Raw genomic sequence first — 17,323 nt, 5'->3', positions numbered from 1 at the left:
ACATTATGTGAAAGTTTCATCAATGCTAAATTTGCTCAAGTTGAAAACTAGGCTGTGGTTTTGTAAGAGAAGATTCTTATTTTTCAGAAGCACACACTGATGGGGTTCAGTGGTAACGGAGCCCCCTGTCCATCAAACAATGGAAAGGAGAATCAGGGTGTCTATCTCCGGGTAGAGGTAGACCTGTGGCTAGAGTTTCGAGTGTATAAATTGTATTTACAGCAGTAAGCTTCACTCCTAACACTGAGTGAATGATGATAGGATGAGAAGAAGGCTGAGGACTGAACAATAAAAGTGGAATCGTGCTGCACCATGTCAATTCCACCTTGGTAAGGCCACTGCGCCCACCAAAGCGTCTAAACTGCATTTCCCAGAATTCTGTCCCGCGCTTCCGGGTTACTGACGGCCAATGAAGTCCCGCGAGATTAAAAGGCGGAAGTGAAGCGGAAGCCATTACCCCCGGAGGCGATTGCTGCTAGACACATGGGCAGATGAGCGGTCCGCGGTGGCTTCCTTCCTCCCGTTGGGGGCCCGCCGCTTCCCCGCGGTTGGATGTTCCGCATGAGCTTTTTCATGCTTGGCACCAGCTTCCGAGGCCTCTGCATCCCGGATTGTACCCCGAGTCGTGTAAGCCCGGCCTGCATCATTTAACCCTTTACCCGCGGCATCCGTGAGGGAGCGCGAGGCCCACTAAGCGGGGAGGAATAACGGGGTTCCGGGCTCGCCGGGCTCGCAGCGCGTGTTTTAGACCCCGCAGTCAGCGCTGTGAAGGCGCCGGCCGAGTGTCCTTGGGCGCGGGCGGCGGGGTCTGGTGGGGGTCGGGGCCGGGGACAGCGAGGGGACACCGCCTCGCTTCTGCCCTGCTGTCGGTTTTGTCTCGTACCCGCGTGAATAGCAGCAAACTGGTCGTCTTTTCGTTCGCATTTGGCTCGAATACCTATATACGTGACCTCAAATGTTTCTTTAGTTGACACTCCTGCAAGTAGCTCTTAGATGTAAGATTCAGGCCCACATCGCCTTTTGAACTTGAGAGTCAGTCAACATCTTGGATCGAGTTTCCATCCGCGTGCACTCCTCAAATGCGGGCAATAGTTGGAGCTCGGCCGGGCCTAAGCCAGGAGCCTGGGACTCCGTGTGGTCTCCCAAGTATTCCGGCCAACCTCTGCTGCTTTCCCAGGCTATAGCAGAGAGCTGGATGGGAGGTGGAGCAGCCGGTACTTGAACCGGTGACCTTAGGGTATGCCGTCACTACAGGCTGCATCTTTAACCGCTGCGCTGCAGCCCTGGCCCCAGAGGGATCGTTTTCTGTCATCCTTTTTTTCCCCCATATTGATGGGAGTACATTTGTAATTTAGAGGCTGCAAATAAAGCATTTGAGAAATGTGGTATTTGCTCTCTCAGGAACACCTTGACTTAAATTTGAGGGTAGTTTGTGAGGTTCCACCTTCTGGGCTTTTTAAAAATTGTATTGAATCCTTGCAGGTACTTAAAAAAGTTTGGGCAAATGGGAATTAAAAGATAACGTTTCAGAGCCGATGCTTTGGTGTAGCGGGTTAAAGCCCTGGCCTGCAGTGTCAGCATCCCATATGGGCCTCGGTTCAAGTCCTGGCTGCTCCTCTTCTGATCCAGCTCTCTGCTGTGGCCTGGGATAGCAGTAGAGGATGGCCCAAGTCCTTGGGCCCCTGCGCCCACATGGGAGACCCGGAAAAGGCTCCATGCTCCTGGCTTCAGATCAGCACAGCTCTGGCGGCTGTGGCCATCTGGGGAACGAACTAGCAGATGGAAGACCCCCCTCCCCCTGTTAACCTGTCTTTCAAATAAATAAAATAAATCTTTTTTAAAAAAAGGTAACATTTCCAGGACCAGCTTTGAGGCACAGCTGGTTAAGCCAGCACTGCCCCAGGTACTTTGCTTCCAATTCATCTTCCTGCAAATGAGCCTGGAAGGCAGTGGTGATGGCCAAGTACTTGAGTCTCTGTCACTCAGGTGACAGGATGGAGTTCCTGGCTTTGGCCTTTGCCCAGACCTGGCTGTTGTGACCATTTGGGCAACAAAACAGTGGATAGAGGCTCGCTCTCTGTGTGTCTCTGTCTCTGTCTCTCTCTCTTTCTCCCCCTCTCCCTCCCTCTCTCTTTTTTTAAATACTTGTTTTATTTGAAAGGCAGAGTTACAGAGGAGGAAGGCAGAGAGAGGTCCCATCTTCCATGTGTTCCATGTGCTGGTTCAGTCCAAAATGGCAACAGCCAGGACTGGACCATGCAGAAGCCAGGAGCTGGGAACTCCATCCCGGTCTCCCACATGGGTGCAGGCGCCCAGGCACTTGGGCCATCTTCCACTGCTTTCCCAGGTGCATTAGCAGAAAGCTGGGTCACAAGTGGAGCAGCTGGGACTTGAATTGGCACCTTTTTAAGTTGTCACACTACAGTGTTAGCCCCTCTCTGTCTAACTTTCAAATAAATAGATCTTGAAAAGTAAATAAAATAAAAATTAGGTTTCTCTTGATGCAAAGAGTTTTGAAATTCATGGTTTTTTTGTAACCATATTTTCCATGAACTTTTTGAAAACCCTGTGTCTGTGTGAATATTGAGAATATTGTCATGCCAGAGTATTCCCTGAATGGAGTTGTGTCCATTTATTTATGCCTTTGGCCTTTCACTGAAGTTTTATTAGGGCCTCCAAAAAAACATTAATTTTTTAAATTTATTCCTAGGAACTATATTTTTTTTGTTGCTTTGATATTAGTTTTTTTTTTTTTTCCTGACTGCTTTGTTTATTGAATTTGGATTCAGCAAGCTTACTAGAATTGTTTTAATTTTTGTTTCTTTTTTTGGGGGGATGTTTTTCAGGGACAACATCTCTAAGTAAATATGTACACTTTCCTTTTGAATTATACATGTTTTCTCTTTTTGGCAGACTGACCTATATTTTTGACTGGAGTTTGGATAGCAAACTCTAGGCAATCTTGTTTTCTTTCTGAACTTGAAAGGAATTAACTTTCATGTTTGCTAGATGAAATCGTTAAGATGGTTTTTATTAGATTAAGTAAGCTTTTTATTCCTGGTTTAAGAGTTTTCCCTGTGAATTGCTGTAGGCTTTTAACAAGTGAATGTTTTTTACCCTCTTCTTTCCATATCTGTTTATTGATATTCTTTTTTTTAAAGATTTGATTATTCATTTGAAAGTATTTCAGAGAGGGAGAGACAGAGGAAAAGAGAGATATTCCATCCTCTGGTTCATTCCCCAAATGACCACAAAGGCCAGGGTTTGGGCCAGGCCAAAGCCAGGAGCCAGGGGCTTCTTCTAGGTGTCTCATGTGGATGTCTGGGGTCCAGACACTTTGGCCGTCTTTCACTGCTTTCCCAGGCCATTAGCAGGGAGCTGGATCAGAAGTGGATCAGCTAGTACAGGAACTGGCCACTCACATAGGGTGCTGATGTTGCAGGTGGTGGCTTTGCCTGCTATGCCACAGCACTGGCCTCCCTGATGTATTTCAGATACCTTATGATTCCTGGTCTACAAAGGCCACTGTGTATTGAATGCATGAGGGGAAAATGTGGATTTCTTTGTCTTTTTTTTCTCTAAAGACTTACTTATTTGAAAAGCAGAATGACGGGGTTGCGGGGGAGGGGAAGAAAGAAATCTGTCCATTGGTTTACTCCCCAAAGACAGCAGTGGCTGGACCAAGCCAAAGTCAGGATCCCAGAGTTTCATCTGGATCTCCCACATGTGTGGCAGAGGCCCAAATATCTTCTGTTCCTTTCTCAGGTGCATTATCAAGAAGCTGGATCAGAAGTAGCCAGGGCCGGTGCCACGGCTCACTAGGCTAATCCTCCGCCTGCGGTGCTGGCATCCCGGGTTCTAGTCCCGGTTGGGGTGCCGGATTCTGTCCCAGTTGCTCCTCTTCCAGTCCAGCTCTCTGCTGTGGCCTGGGAGTGCAGTGGAGGATGGCCCAAGTGCTTGGGCCCTGCACCCGCATGGGAGACTAGGAGGAAGCACCTGTCTCCGGGCTTCAGATTGGCGCAGTGCACCAGCCACAGCAGCCATTGTGGGGTGAACCAACGGTAAAGGAAGACCTTTCTCTCTGTCTCTCTGTCTCACTGTCTAACTCTGCCTGTCAAAAAAAAAAGAAAGAAAAGTAGGCAGGACTGGCACTGGCACTCTGATGTGGGATAGCGCCATTGCAAGTGGCAGCTTGACCTGCACCAGTGCCAGCCCCATGAACAATTTTTATGCATTTTTATCCATGCCTTATCATTAACTTTAGGTTCTGATACATGTTAGCACTCTTAATTTACATAGTTTTCTTACATTTTAGTTCTATATTTTTTTTGAACCTCAGATTATTGCAGTCATTTTTTTTTTTTTGCTTCATTGTACCTATATTTTCCACTTTCTTTGGTTCTTGCACATTTTAGTTTGGTTTTTCTTTCTTCCTGAAATACATCTTTTGGAATGTCTGTCATGTGAGTGGAAAGCTGAAAATATTATTGTGTTGTCTTCTTTCTCAGTGGACATGTAGATGGTTATACAGTTTTATATTTTAAATTTTTTTTTTCATCTACTTGAAATGCAGAGCAACAAAGAGAGAGATTTTCCATCTGCTGGTTCATTCACCAGATGCTGGCAGGGCTGAGTGACACAGGTCCAGGAGCTGGAGTTCCATCTGGGTCTCCCATGTGGGTGACAGGAGCCCAAGTGCCTGAGTTAACACCCATTGCCTCCCAGGATGCGTTAGCAGGGAGCTGGATATAAAGCAGAGTGGCTGGGACTCGAACCAGCACCACAGTAGGGGGTGCAGGTGTCTTGAGAGGTGGCTCACTCTACTGTGCCACAGTGCTCATCCCAGTATTTTATATTTTATTCTAAATCCTTGAAGATGTTCCACTGTCTTTTGTCTCCTCCTATTGCTGTTGAGAAATCAACTGTCAGTCTAATGCTCGTTGCTTTTAAATAATGATTCTTTCTTAGACATCTATTTATTTGAAAGAGGGACAGATTTCCCACCCACTGGTTCACTCCAAATGCATGCAACACTGGGGCTGAGCCATACCAAACCCAGGAGCTGGAAACTCAATCCAGGTCTCCCAGATGGGTGGCAAGAGCCCAATACCTGCTGCCTTCCCAGGGTGCTCATTTGCAGGAAGCTGGGATTGGGTGTGGAGCTGGAATTCCAAAACCCAGGCACTCTGTTACAGGATGCAGGTATCCCAAGTGATGTCTTAACTCTTGTGCTACACTCCCACTCTCAAGATTTATTTGAAAGACAGAGTGACAGAGACAAGGAGAGACGGAAAGAGATCTTTCATCTCTGATGCACTTATGCCATCTTCCGCTGCTTTCCCAGGTGCATTAGAAAGGAACTGGATCAGCAGCAGAGCTGCTGGGACTCAAACCAGCACTCAGGTATGGAATGCTGGCATTATTTACAGTGACTTAACCCACTGTGCCACAATACCGGCCCCCAGCAGTGGTTCATAAAGTGTTATCCTAGGACCGGAGATGTGGTGTAACGGGTAAAGCCATCAGTGGCAGTGCCAGCATCCCATATGGGTACCAGTTCCAGTCCTGGCTGCTCCATTTCCAATCCAGCTCCCTGCTAATGTGCCTGGGAAAGCAATGGAAGATGGTCCAAGCACTGGAGCCCCTGCATCCATGTGGGAGACCTGGAAGAAGCTCCTGGCTTCAGATTGGCCCAGCTACAGCTGATGTGGCCATTTGGGGAGTGAGCCAGCAGATGCAAATTTGATCTTTCTTCCTCTCTCTCTCTGCCTCTCTGTAACTCTGCCTTTCAAATAAATAAGTCAGTTTAAAAAAAAGTATCCTGATCAGCATCAGCGTCACTTGTGAAGTTCCACTGAGATGCAGATTCTGAACCCCCAAAATTGGAAGCTCTGGGGATGAGGCCTAGCAATGTGAGGTATTTTATCTATTCATCTATCTATCGAAAGGGAGATAAACAGAGAGATCTTCCGTTTGCTGGTTCACTCCCCAAATGGCAACAACAGCCGGGGCTGTGCCAGGCTGAAGCCAGGAACCAGGATCCTCTTCTGGGTCTCCCATGTGGGTGCAGAGGTCCAAGGACTTGGGCCATCCTCCTCTGCTTTCCCAGGCCATTGACAGGGAGCTAGATAGGAAGTGGAGCAGCCTGGTCTCTAACTGGTGCCCAAATGGGATGCCTGTGTCACAGGCAGTGGCTTAACCCGCTGCACCACAGTGCTGGCCCCATGAGCTGTTTTTATTAGAAAATTATAGTGTTTGCTGTCAGCTTCAGGTGCCTGTGATGCAGCTTGACGTTTGAAAGCCATTGCTTTAAAGATGGTGTCTTCTTCCTCTGGGTGCTGCTAAGATGTTCTTTCTACCATTGCTCTTCTCTGGTTCAGTGATACTATGTCTAGCATTTCTTTTAATTTCTCTTCAGCTTGTTCAATTTTCCCTCTGAAGTGAAAAAAATCTGTAGTGATTGTATTTTGCAGTAATTGCTTGTGCTCCTTCCCTCTCCTTTTGAACTCAGTTAGAAGTGATTCAGTCTTCTTTCCTCTGCCCTACTCCTCCATGACTTTCTTTTTTAAAGATTTATTTATCTGAGATAGAGAGAGAATGTTCCATCCAATGGTCCTCTCTGCAGATACCTGCGACGGCCTGGGCTGGAGCTTTATCTGGGCCTACTGTATGGATGGTAGGGGCCCAAGTACTTGGCTCATCTGCTGCTTTTCCCAGGCTGTTAGGAAGCTAGATTGGAAGTAGAGCAGCCAGGACATGACCCGGTGCTCATATGGGATGCCAACGTCACAGGAGGCAGCTTTACCTGCTATGCCATGACGCCAGCCCCTTGCAAACAAAAGTCTTATTCTTCCCTTCTAGCCCCTGGGACATTTCATCTAGTTCACTGAAAGCAGAAACATCATGGAGGACATAGAGAAGTTCTGTGTTAGCTTAACAAATCACAGGAAGTGGCACATAGTGCTCTCACGTCTCTATGGCTTTGGCTGTGTTTGCTTGACAAATGCTGGGCAAATAGTAAAAGTACCAAGAGTCAATCTGTCTAGTATTTACATCTGTAAATTTTGATTTTCAAGATAGTAAGCTGTAAAATTACTGTGTATTATTTCTCAGCGTGTATATGTTAAAATATTTATCATTTATTTGAAAAGTAGAGTAACAGAGAGACAGATCTTCCATCTGCTAGTGCAATCCTCAAGTGGCCACAGCAGCCAGGGCTATGCTTAAGTCCTTGCTATGTATGCTACCCTGTGGAGCTCCTGGCTCCTAATTTGGCTGCTGGTTCACTCCTCAAATGCCTACAACAACTGAGGCTGTGACCGGCTGAAGCCAGGAGTCAGGAACTCAATCAGATCTCTCCCATGTGGGTGACATGGACCCAGCTACCTGTGCAGTCACCTGCTGCAGCTCAGTGTGCACATTAACAGGACACTGGAGTCAGCAGCAGAGCAGGAGCTTGGACCAACGTGCTTTGATGAGGGATGTGGGTGCCCCAAGCAGTGCACTAGGCCAAATGCCGAACCCTGGGGCCAGCGTGTTTAAGGGGTGAGCATTCACAGAGTTGGGCTTGGTGACAAGTCACTTGGGAAGAGTGTAATCTGAATCCTGTGCGAGGCTGAGGCAGATCAGGACCCCAGCCTCACTGCTTAGAGGTCTTACCTGAGACAGAGGTCCAGGATCTGACAGAGCTTGCTGCTCAGAAAAGGAAATGGCATTGTCCTCAGTGAGCAAGAGGCCCAGCTGGCCTCTGACTCCTCCCGGTGCTCCTTCATTCCCTACAGGTGCAGCTTGCAGAGTCCTGTGAGAGCCAGAGCAAAGCCTACTGATTTTCCAGGCCCTGCTTGTGTGGGAAGATTGACTGTCACTCTCATAGGATGGCAGCTCTTGGTGTCTCTGCCACAGTTGGTAAGTTCTTGTGTTAACGCATGCTCTCAGAAATTGAGCTTAAGTGACTTCTGCCTTCCACCGAGGTAGAGGGTATACAGCCACGGGAAGGGCTGCAGGAGAGAGCATGAATGAGTGGAAGAGGGGTCACAAAGCTGCAGGGGCCCCTGCTGGCTGTGCCTGGGAGAGAGACGTAGCCTGAGAGCTTTGAGCATGGGGTCAGCTCTGTCTCTAGGAACTTCAGTTGCCTTAGCGGTCAGTTGGGAATACGTACAGGTTGAGCATCCCTAGACCAAAACCCCAAAAATCCTCCAAAATCCAAAAATCCTCCAAAATCCAAAACAGTCTTAGCATTGAGAAATTGCAGTCTGATCTCAGGTAACAGGTCCCAGTCAAAACACAAGTGCACTGAAAGTAGTGTATGAACGTACTTTGAGCCTATGTAAATAAGTTGTATATTAAATGTAAATTTTTATGTCTAGGCTTGATTCTAATATATCCCATCGTCATGTGTGTGAGACAGAGAGAGAGAGAGAGAGAGAGAGAGATTGGGGGTGTGCATATTCATAGATCAGTTTGTGTGTGTGTGTGTGTGTGAGAGAGAGAGAGAGAGAGAGAGAGTGATTGGGGGTGTGCATATTCATAGATCAGTTTATGTGTGTGTGTGTGTGTGTGTATGAGTAACTGGGGATGTGCATACTCAGATTAGTCCTCTGTGTGTGTGTGTGAGAGAGAGAGAGAGAGAGAAAGAGAGAGAGAGATGTTTGGGGATGCATGTATTCGTAATGTAGATCAGTTCCTGATTTGTGGGGTTGTGATGCAGGGCAGGCTTTGACTATCATGACTCCTCTCTTCTCTAGCTGTGTCCACTCAGGATCCTGCCTCTCCCCAGGAGTCAGAAATTCCTCCTTCTTCACAAGACCATTCCTGTCCCCAGAATTTGGACCTGTTTGTTTGCAGTGGTCTGGAGCCTCATACACCACCCAGTGTTGGTTCCCAGGTACATAAGATCTCAGGGTGCACTTAGGGTAGGGGAGACACTCCCTAAAATCCCTCATTACCATGGGTTGAGATTGTGTACGTTTCCATTTAGGCTGAGGGATGTGTGATCAGGGCCCAGAGAATCCTGGGAGATGGTCGTGGGGTCAGGGAAGCCAGGGGAAATGAAACAGTTGATGTAGCACACGTTTCTCTGGTGCTTACAAAGTGCTAGGAGAAATGAAGCTAAGAGCTGGGCGTGCAGAGATTCTGTCCCTTGTCATAACTGAATGAGTGATGTGAGGCGGGGACAGGGTCTCTCCTAGAGATTGGCTCCCGGAGTGAGTGCTGGGACCCATAGCAGCCACCTGGAAGTCCTGTGTCAATTCCCTCACAGCCCCTAAATGTGTGTGGTGTTTCAGGAATCCGTGACTTTCCAGGATGTGGCCGTGGACTTCACGGAGAAGGAGTGGCCCTTGCTGGATTCCTCTCAGAGAAAGCTGTACATAGATGTGATGCTGGAGAACTACAGCAACCTCACGTCCCTAGGTGAGTCCGGGTCAGCCCTTCATGTCCACACCCAGGAACTAAATCTCCCTTTTACATTGATACAAATGTGTACATGTTTGTGGGGTACCGAGATAACTTGATATATGAATGAGGGTACTTTAAAAAGTTCCTGGAAAGTTAGATTAGACTTTAAGTCTTATTTTGATGCGAAAAATTGAAAGCTGTAAATTTTTTTCCCAAATACAGTTTTTCCTTGGCATTCCTCGTTCTGCCTATCTTGCCCCCTTCCTCCTGGGCTCTGTTAAAGATACTGGATTCCATCCATAATTTTTGAAGCTTCTTTCTAATATCAGGAGTCACCTGAGCTAGATATCTATAGTCATGGGCATGTTCTAACACTGTCTCTGTGACTTAGGTCAGTGTCTGTGTGAACTGTGTCATTCTGGGTAAGATCAGACAACTTATACAAATTATTTATAAATTTTTGAGGTCATCAGTGAAGCTTCTCATCTCCTTTTTAGTTTGGTTTGAAAAGGGGACTTCTATTTACTGTGCCCACGGAAAAACAGTTGTAAAATCATATTATAATTTAAGGTCACACTTTCTGACCATGATTCTTGGTCCTCTGATTTATATTGTAGCCAGACAGTGCTACCGAAAAAGATTAGTCACCCCTTCTTTAAGGTCTGGGGGTCAAACTGTACAGTTTTTTTTTTTTATAATATGTGTTTTCATGAACTTTCTGAAATACTATGGTATGCAACATGGCATGTAATGATTAAATCTGAGTGATAACATTTTCCTCTCAAACATTGGTGTGTGGTTTGTATTAGGATCTTCATTCAAACTCCTCTCCTGATTCTGTACAGACTGTACTCACCCTGCTATGCTGTAGGACACTAGATGTCGGTGCCTCTATCCAGTCTCCCTCTGTGCCGCTTCTTTCCCTCCTCAGGCATTAGTGACCACTGCTGGAACTCTGCACTTCTGTGAGATCATCTCTAACTTCAATTTATCTGTGAGAGAGAGAAAAAAAAAATGAGAGCTTCCTTCTGTTGGCACATTCCCCAGTTGCCCACAATGACTAGGACAGGGCCAGGCTAAAATCTGGATCTGAGAACCCAATCCAGGTCTCCCACATGGGTATCAGGGACATGGTAACTAGAGCCATACCTGCCTCCCAGCATGCACATCAGCAGGCAGCTGATGTCAGGAATACAACTGGGACTCAAACCTAGGCCCTTTGCCATGGGATGTGGGCATCCCAGCTGCTGGAGCAAGTGCCTTCCCTTCCGAGATCAACATTTTAGCTTTCACAGATGAGTGAGAATGTCTGGTGTTTGTCTTTGTGCTTTTCTTATTCCACTGAACATAATGTCCTCCAGTTTCTTTCATGTTCTTGGCAATCGACAGGACTTTTTTCTTTTCTATGGCTGAATAATGTTCTAACGTGCATGTATACCAAGTTTTATTTATCCATCCATCAGTGGACAGATACCTCAGTTGCGTGAGTCAGGTAATCAGATGTTTGTGTTAAAGTACTTGCTGTGACCCAGGAACTAGGAGGGGTTCAGAACACAGCTGCACACAGGCAGACCACCCTCAGGGCATCTTGTGTGCATGTTAAGACCTGACTGTCAAATCCACCTTTGGAGGTTCTCCAGTATCTGTCAAGCTTGGCTATAGAGGCATAGATTTTTTCTTCTTTTTTATATATTTATATATTTGAAATATATTTTTATATATTTATATATTTGAAAGGTAGAGTAACAGAGGGAGAGACATAGAGAGAGATCGTCAATTTGCAACAACCAGGGCTGGGCCAGGCTGAAGCCAAGAGCCTGGAACTCCATTCAGGTCTCCATGTGGGTGGCAAGAGTGCGTGTATTTGCGCTGTCTGCTGCCTTTACAGGTGCATTAGCAGGGAGCTGTATCAGAAGCAGAGCAGCTGGGACTCTCAACTAGGTCTCTGATGTAGGATGCTGGCATTACAAGGGTGGTTCAACCTGCTACACCACAGTGCCAGCCCTTAGGCATAGCTTTCTGAGAAGAAACACCATTCTTTCGGAGGACAAAATGCATAGGTATGTGTGGCTTTGTTTTTTATGAGACTTTGGCTGTGTTCCTTAGGAATTTGGCACTGTCCATTGGCTGTTTCTGAGTCAGACTTGTCCTTTCTTCAGAGTACAGAAGACCAGGCTGTTGACGCTGGTCTGATGGAAGGGGCTGTCCTTCACCCAGTCCTTCCTCAGCATGTATCTTTCCCCTTGTCTAGGATATCAGGTTGGCAAACCCAGCCTCATCTCACACTTGGAACAAGAAGAGGAGCCAAGGACGGAGCAGAGGGGAATTCATCAAGACACTTGTCCAGGTGAGTGAGCACCAACAAACAGAAATGCTTTTGCTCATCACCTCTATTGGGTGATTGGGGTGGAGGGAGTGTGGTAGTCTGTTTCCTTTGCTGTAACAAAATACTTGAGGCTGGATAATGTATGAAAGAAAGAGGTTTGGAGCTAGCGCTGTGGTATAGTGGGTAAAGTTGCCGCCTGCAGTGCCAGCATCTCATATGGTGCTGAGTCCCAGCTGCTCCACTCCAATCCAGCTCTCTGCTATGGCCTGGGAAAGCAGTAGAAGATGGCCCAAGTGCTTGGGACCCTACACCCATGTGGGGGTCCCGGAAGAAGCTACTGGCTTTGTTTTGGCTTGGCTCCAGCCGTTGCAGCCATTTAGGGAGTGAGCCATCAGATGGAAGATTCTCTCTCTCTCTCTCTCTCAATCTCTCAAACCATAGTAGGGAGGTATATTAGGAAATGTCAACCCAGGGAAGTTGGAAAATACTGTGTGTTTTTACTGTCCATTTATTCACTAGTCCTTTGGTTTCTATGCCCCCTTCATCTTTGAATTTAACATTTCTATGTGAACTGCTTGTTCCATTTTTTCACATTTTACCTTCCTGATCATTCTTTTCTGCCATTATCAGTGTCAATCTCATTTCTCATCTAGGCAAATTTCTTAACGATAGTTTTGATCATCTGTGTGTTCTTCCCTTTTGCATCACCTTTCCTTGTATACAGTTAGTATTTGCAATGAAATATGCCCCTTTTGGCCACCGCCATCTTACCATTTTCTTTTTCTGGCACACCAATACTTTTCCAATTTTTTTCAGATTGGGAGACTCCATCTAAAACCAAGTGGTCAGTTCTTATGGAAAATATTTTTGGGAAGCAGACATCCAGCAGTGTAACAGTGGTAAGATTTCCTTAGGATAGTTCCAGGTTCTTCAGTATTAGAGGAAACTGGAGCAGCCTGAATTGAGAAAATAGTTCAAGAACCAGGCAAGTAGCATTCCCCGAGAAGATTTGGTATCTGCAGTGGATTGGTCCCATGACTCCCAAGTCTCTTAAGATACAGTATTTGCATATAACCCAGGTACTTGAAGTCATGTCTAGATGATTCTAGAGCCCATCTATTTTGTCATCTCCAGGTAATTTACTTAATCAAATAGAAATGCCATGTAAATAGTGGTTAATCCAGATTGTCTAAGAAATAATGACATGCGAAAGGACTGCATGTTTTCAGTGCAGTGCAGTTTTTATTTCTGCTTTCTTTAATCTGCAGTTGGTTGAGTTCTTTGATCCATACTTGCAGTTCCTGTGGGCCCACCGTGTTATCAGCTGGGGGAACTCCTGAACCAAGCTTCCGACTTCCTCACTTGTGTGGATGTTTCTGTTGCTGTCTCAGATATTGAGCGTTGGGGCTCAATTCCGTACTTTGTAAAAGCAGCACACATGGGGCCTCACAGCATAGTGTTGACCTGTTCCCTCATAGATCTCAAATGGGGCAGGAGTGGGGCTTTTGCACTGCAAATTATTACATCTGCAGTCTTTTGTTTATATCAGTTTATATAGGGTTCATTTGTAGGATTGTCCTAAATGTCGGACTTGCCCTCTTCATCACTCATCTCTTAACCAACAGGAAAGAACTCCTCCTGGGGAGAAATCCACGGAATATGCTCACTTGTTTGACGTTTTAAGCCTGGACACTCCTCTTACTCAGCAGATGGGAAGGCCTGCTGGCAAGAGGCCCTATCACCGGCGTGATTATGGGGCAGGATTCAGGAACAGGCCACACGTAACCCAACACGTGAGCGTGTATGACGGGAGAAAAATGCATGAATGTCATCAGTGCCAAAAAGCCTTCACCACAAGCGCCTCCCTCACGCGGCACAGGCGGATACACACCGGGGAGAAGCCCTACGAATGCAGTGACTGCGGGAAGGCCTTCAACGACCCCTCAGCGCTGAGGAGTCACGCGCGAACTCACCTCAAAGAGAAGCCCTTCGACTGCGGCCAGTGTGGAAATGCATTCCGGACCCTGTCTGCTCTGAAGATCCACATGAGAGTGCACACTGGCGAGAGACCTTACAAGTGTGATCAGTGCGGGAAGGCCTACGGCAGGAGCTGCCACCTCATCGCACACAAGAGGACGCACACCGGAGAGAGGCCCTACGAGTGCCACGACTGTGGGAAAGCTTTCCAGCACCCCTCCCATCTGAAGGAGCACGTCAGGAACCACACAGGGGAGAAGCCCTACGAGTGCACGCAGTGTGGCAAAGCCTTCCGCTGGAAGTCTAACTTCAATTTGCACAAGAAGAACCACACGGTGGAGAAAACCTACGAGTGCAAAGAGTGCGGGAAGTCCTTCGGCGACCTCGTGTCACGCAGAAAGCACATGCGAATTCACATCGTCAAGAAGCCCATCGAGTGCCGGCAGTGTGGGAAGGCCTTCAGGAACCAGTCCATCCTTAAGACACACATGAACTCTCACACTGGAGAGAAGCCCTACGGCTGTGACCTCTGCGGGAAAGCCTTCAGCGCCAGCTCGAACCTCACCGCACACAGGAAAATCCACACTCAGGAGAGGCGCTATGAGTGCGCTGCCTGTGGCAAGGTCTTTGGCGATTATCTGTCCCGGCGGAGGCACATGAGCATCCATCTGGTGAAGAAGCGTGTTGAGTGCCGGCAGTGTGGGAAGGCCTTCAGAAACCAGTCCACCCTGAAGACACACATGCGGAGTCACACAGGAGAGAAGCCCTATGAGTGTGACCACTGTGGCAAGGCCTTCAGCATTGGCTCCAACCTGAACGTGCACAGGAGGATACACACCGGGGAGAAGCCCTACGAATGCCTGGCCTGTGGCAAGGCCTTCAGCGACCACTCCTCCCTGAGGAGTCACGTGAAGACTCACAGAGGAGAGAAGCTCTTTGTGTCCTCGATATGGAAGAGGCTACAGTGAATGGGAACACGAGCACACCTGGCCCGAGGAAGCCAAGATGCCCTGATGAGCGCTTGTCTTACTGAGCGAGCACAAGGGAGTTCACACAACCTGGGGAGAGATCCAGTTTGTGTGATGCCTGAGGGAAGACTTGCGCCGTCTCTCGGCACTTGGGAGATTTGTGAGCGCAGACTGGGTGGAGAGCATGTGTGTGTCTGTGCTGTGGCGACAACTTCCATGTACAGTCAGCTCTTACTCTTAAGAGAAGTTAAGGAGAGGAACCATTTCTCATGTTCTGGGTAGAAGAGTGATGAGTACAGGAGGAAGAATCTCTGAATGGAATGATTGGGAGACCTTTCCTAGTGTCACACTGTATTTACACTGAAAAAAAAAATCCAAGAATATGAGAAAATCTATAACAAGTCACCAAACAATGGCCAGCTGTATTTTATGGCGGCTTACAAACTAAGAGTGGTTATTTCATTTTGAAAGAGGAAAAATATGTGACAGAAACTTTATGCAGTCCATCAAACCTGAAGTTCTTGCTCCCTGGCCCTTTATAGGAAAACTGCCAAACGTGATCTATAGCAGTGGTTCTCAGTTGGGGATGATTTTGCTGCGCAGGGGACATTTGGGAATGCCTGGAGACATTTTGGTTGTCAGAGCTGTGGAGAAGTGCGGCAGCTGGCACAGAGTGGGAAGACAGCTAGAATGCACAGGCTTCACACGCAACAAACAGCTGTGTGCTCCAAAGAGTCAGTATTGCTGAGGTTGAGAACAATCTCAATTATTCGTCAATCATTGCCTATGGTAATCCCTTGATATTTATGAATCTTATGAGCATTCGCACCAGGAGTTTTAACATTTTAAAAATATTATCAATGCAGTTATTTTAAGAAACATGTGAAGACTTAACACTGCTAATATCCCCCGTGTGGAAATGGTTGCATACACAGTCCCATCACTTGTGTGTGCAGATGAAAAGTCTCAATGGGAGAAAGAGCCCAGTGGGATTTTCCAGTGAGTATGGGATTGGACTTAATCAGTCTTTGATCAGACTCTGGCTCGTTAATTTTTAGTCCTTATTTTTAAGGTTATGCTTCTCTAACCCTTTAATGTCATCACAAAAAGTTTGTAAATAGGATTTTTACTATAACTTCATTCTCAATGTCTTATTTTCCTTTTGAATAATCTATTCAACCAATGACATATTTAGAATTGTGCTGTATACCATGCAACATTTGGGTATTTTTTAGTACCTATTTGTTACTGGTATCTTAATTCAAATACATTGTGATCAGAGCATGATTTCTTTATCACATGGATCCTTTGGTATGTTTGTGGCCTGCTGTCAAAAAAAGGAGTGGCATATACTTCAGGTTGCTTCCCTACTATGCACTCTTATCTTCCATATTAAGAAAATTCAGGTGCTGTCAGATGAGTGCTGTTTTAAATTTTCTCAAAAGATTTTCACACTAGTCCATACTATTGGTACTAGGCCATAACACTGGCCATTGACAAACAAGCAGATGGCACTGTGTGAGCTTCTGAGAAAGTTCTCAAAATGGGGCCATTCTTACCTGGGTTTTTCTCTGTGTTTTAATCTTTGCTCTTCCCTCAACTTCTCAGCTTGTAAGGAGATCCAACACATAGTGTGTCTTGTGACCAGGAGGATGAAAGCCACGTTCTGAGGGGGGCACTGCAGAAAAGTCGTGGTGATCCTGGCCTCCCCTGTGGCTCCAGTGTCTGCACTAGCCTTGGATTGGTTACTTCCAGACTGTATTCCTTGAGAAAAAATAAAACTGATGATTGGTTTAAGCTGCTGTGGCTATTTTATTGTCTTTCTATTTACTTTATTGATTGGGGAAGAATTCTCAGTTGGATGCTCTATGGGACCTATACATTCAAACCAGTGGGGAATTCTTATAACTGCTATCTAAATGGATATAACATGTATATTTTTAGTTGTTGACATCTTTTTTTCTTTCTTTAAACCAAGCTTTTAAAATTCTTTTAAAGTCTGTATTGTTCCTAAATATTTCTTTTCTTGGTTTCTGTATTGATAGAAGAGTATAGATGATTCTCAACATATAATGGGGTTATGGCGCAAAGCATTATAATTTTTTTTTTTTTGAGATTTATTTATTTATTTGAAAGAGAGGGAGACAGAAAAGGAGAGAATCTTTAATTCACTGGTTCACTCCTCATATGGCTTCAACAGCTGGGGCTGGGCCAGGCAGGAGCCAGGAGCTGATTCTGGATGTCCCATCTGGATAAGGGGCCCATCTGCTGGTGTTTCTTCCCAGCCATCAGCAGGGAGCTGGATTGGAAGTGGAGTAGGCAGGACAAGAACACGCACCCCTATGGGATGCCAGCCCTGCAGGCTGCGGCTTAAGCTGCTGCACCACAGCTCTGGCAGCCAACCCATTATAATTTGAAAAGTGCTTTGAATACCTTAATCCATCATTAAAGCAAAAACATCATAAAGGTGAACTTAGGTAAGTTCATATGCTCTTCCAGAAATGACAGGGTTAAGTCCTGGTAAACCTATTATAATAAAAAAAAAATTCCTAAGTTGACCGTTATAAGTAGGGGAATCATCTGTAGGCGATTAGCCCGAAGAAGCAAGAATTGTCATCACCTCTGTTTTGCATATGGAGAATCTGAAAATTCTGGT

The 17,323-nt window shown here is 46.3% G+C and overlaps 1 protein-coding gene across 1 annotated transcript; it reads left to right on the top strand.

The window, feature by feature from the left end:
* The first annotated feature begins 434 nt into the window (after positions 1-434).
* ZNF317 (zinc finger protein 317) lies at positions 435-16,464 on the top strand. Its single transcript, XM_002722914.5, has 7 exons — positions 435-627; positions 7,782-7,905; positions 8,745-8,884; positions 9,285-9,411; positions 11,648-11,743; positions 12,539-12,621; positions 13,348-16,464. The coding sequence occupies exons 2-7, from the start codon at positions 7,875-7,877 to the stop codon at positions 14,665-14,667; spliced, it is 1,797 nt and encodes a 598-aa protein (XP_002722960.2). The 5' UTR covers positions 435-627; positions 7,782-7,874; the 3' UTR covers positions 14,668-16,464.
* The last annotated feature ends 859 nt before the right edge of the window (positions 16,465-17,323 follow it).

Source organism: Oryctolagus cuniculus, chromosome 16, assembly GCF_964237555.1.
Source record: "Oryctolagus cuniculus chromosome 16, mOryCun1.1, whole genome shotgun sequence".
NCBI lineage: Eukaryota > Metazoa > Chordata > Mammalia > Lagomorpha > Leporidae > Oryctolagus > Oryctolagus cuniculus.
This window is presented reverse-complemented; position numbering and strand designations above follow the sequence as displayed.

Excerpts from the sequence above, each read along its gene's own strand:
- ZNF317 (XM_002722914.5), top strand. The coding sequence starts at position 7,875 with ATGGCAGCTCTTGGTGTCTCTGCCACAGTTG. Across the intron at positions 7,906-8,744 it reads TGGTGTCTCTGCCACAGTTG|CTGTGTCCACTCAGGATCCT; the intron begins GTAAGTTCTTGT and ends TCTCTTCTCTAG. Across the intron at positions 9,412-11,647 it reads CAGCAACCTCACGTCCCTAG|GATATCAGGTTGGCAAACCC; the intron begins GTGAGTCCGGGT and ends CCCCTTGTCTAG.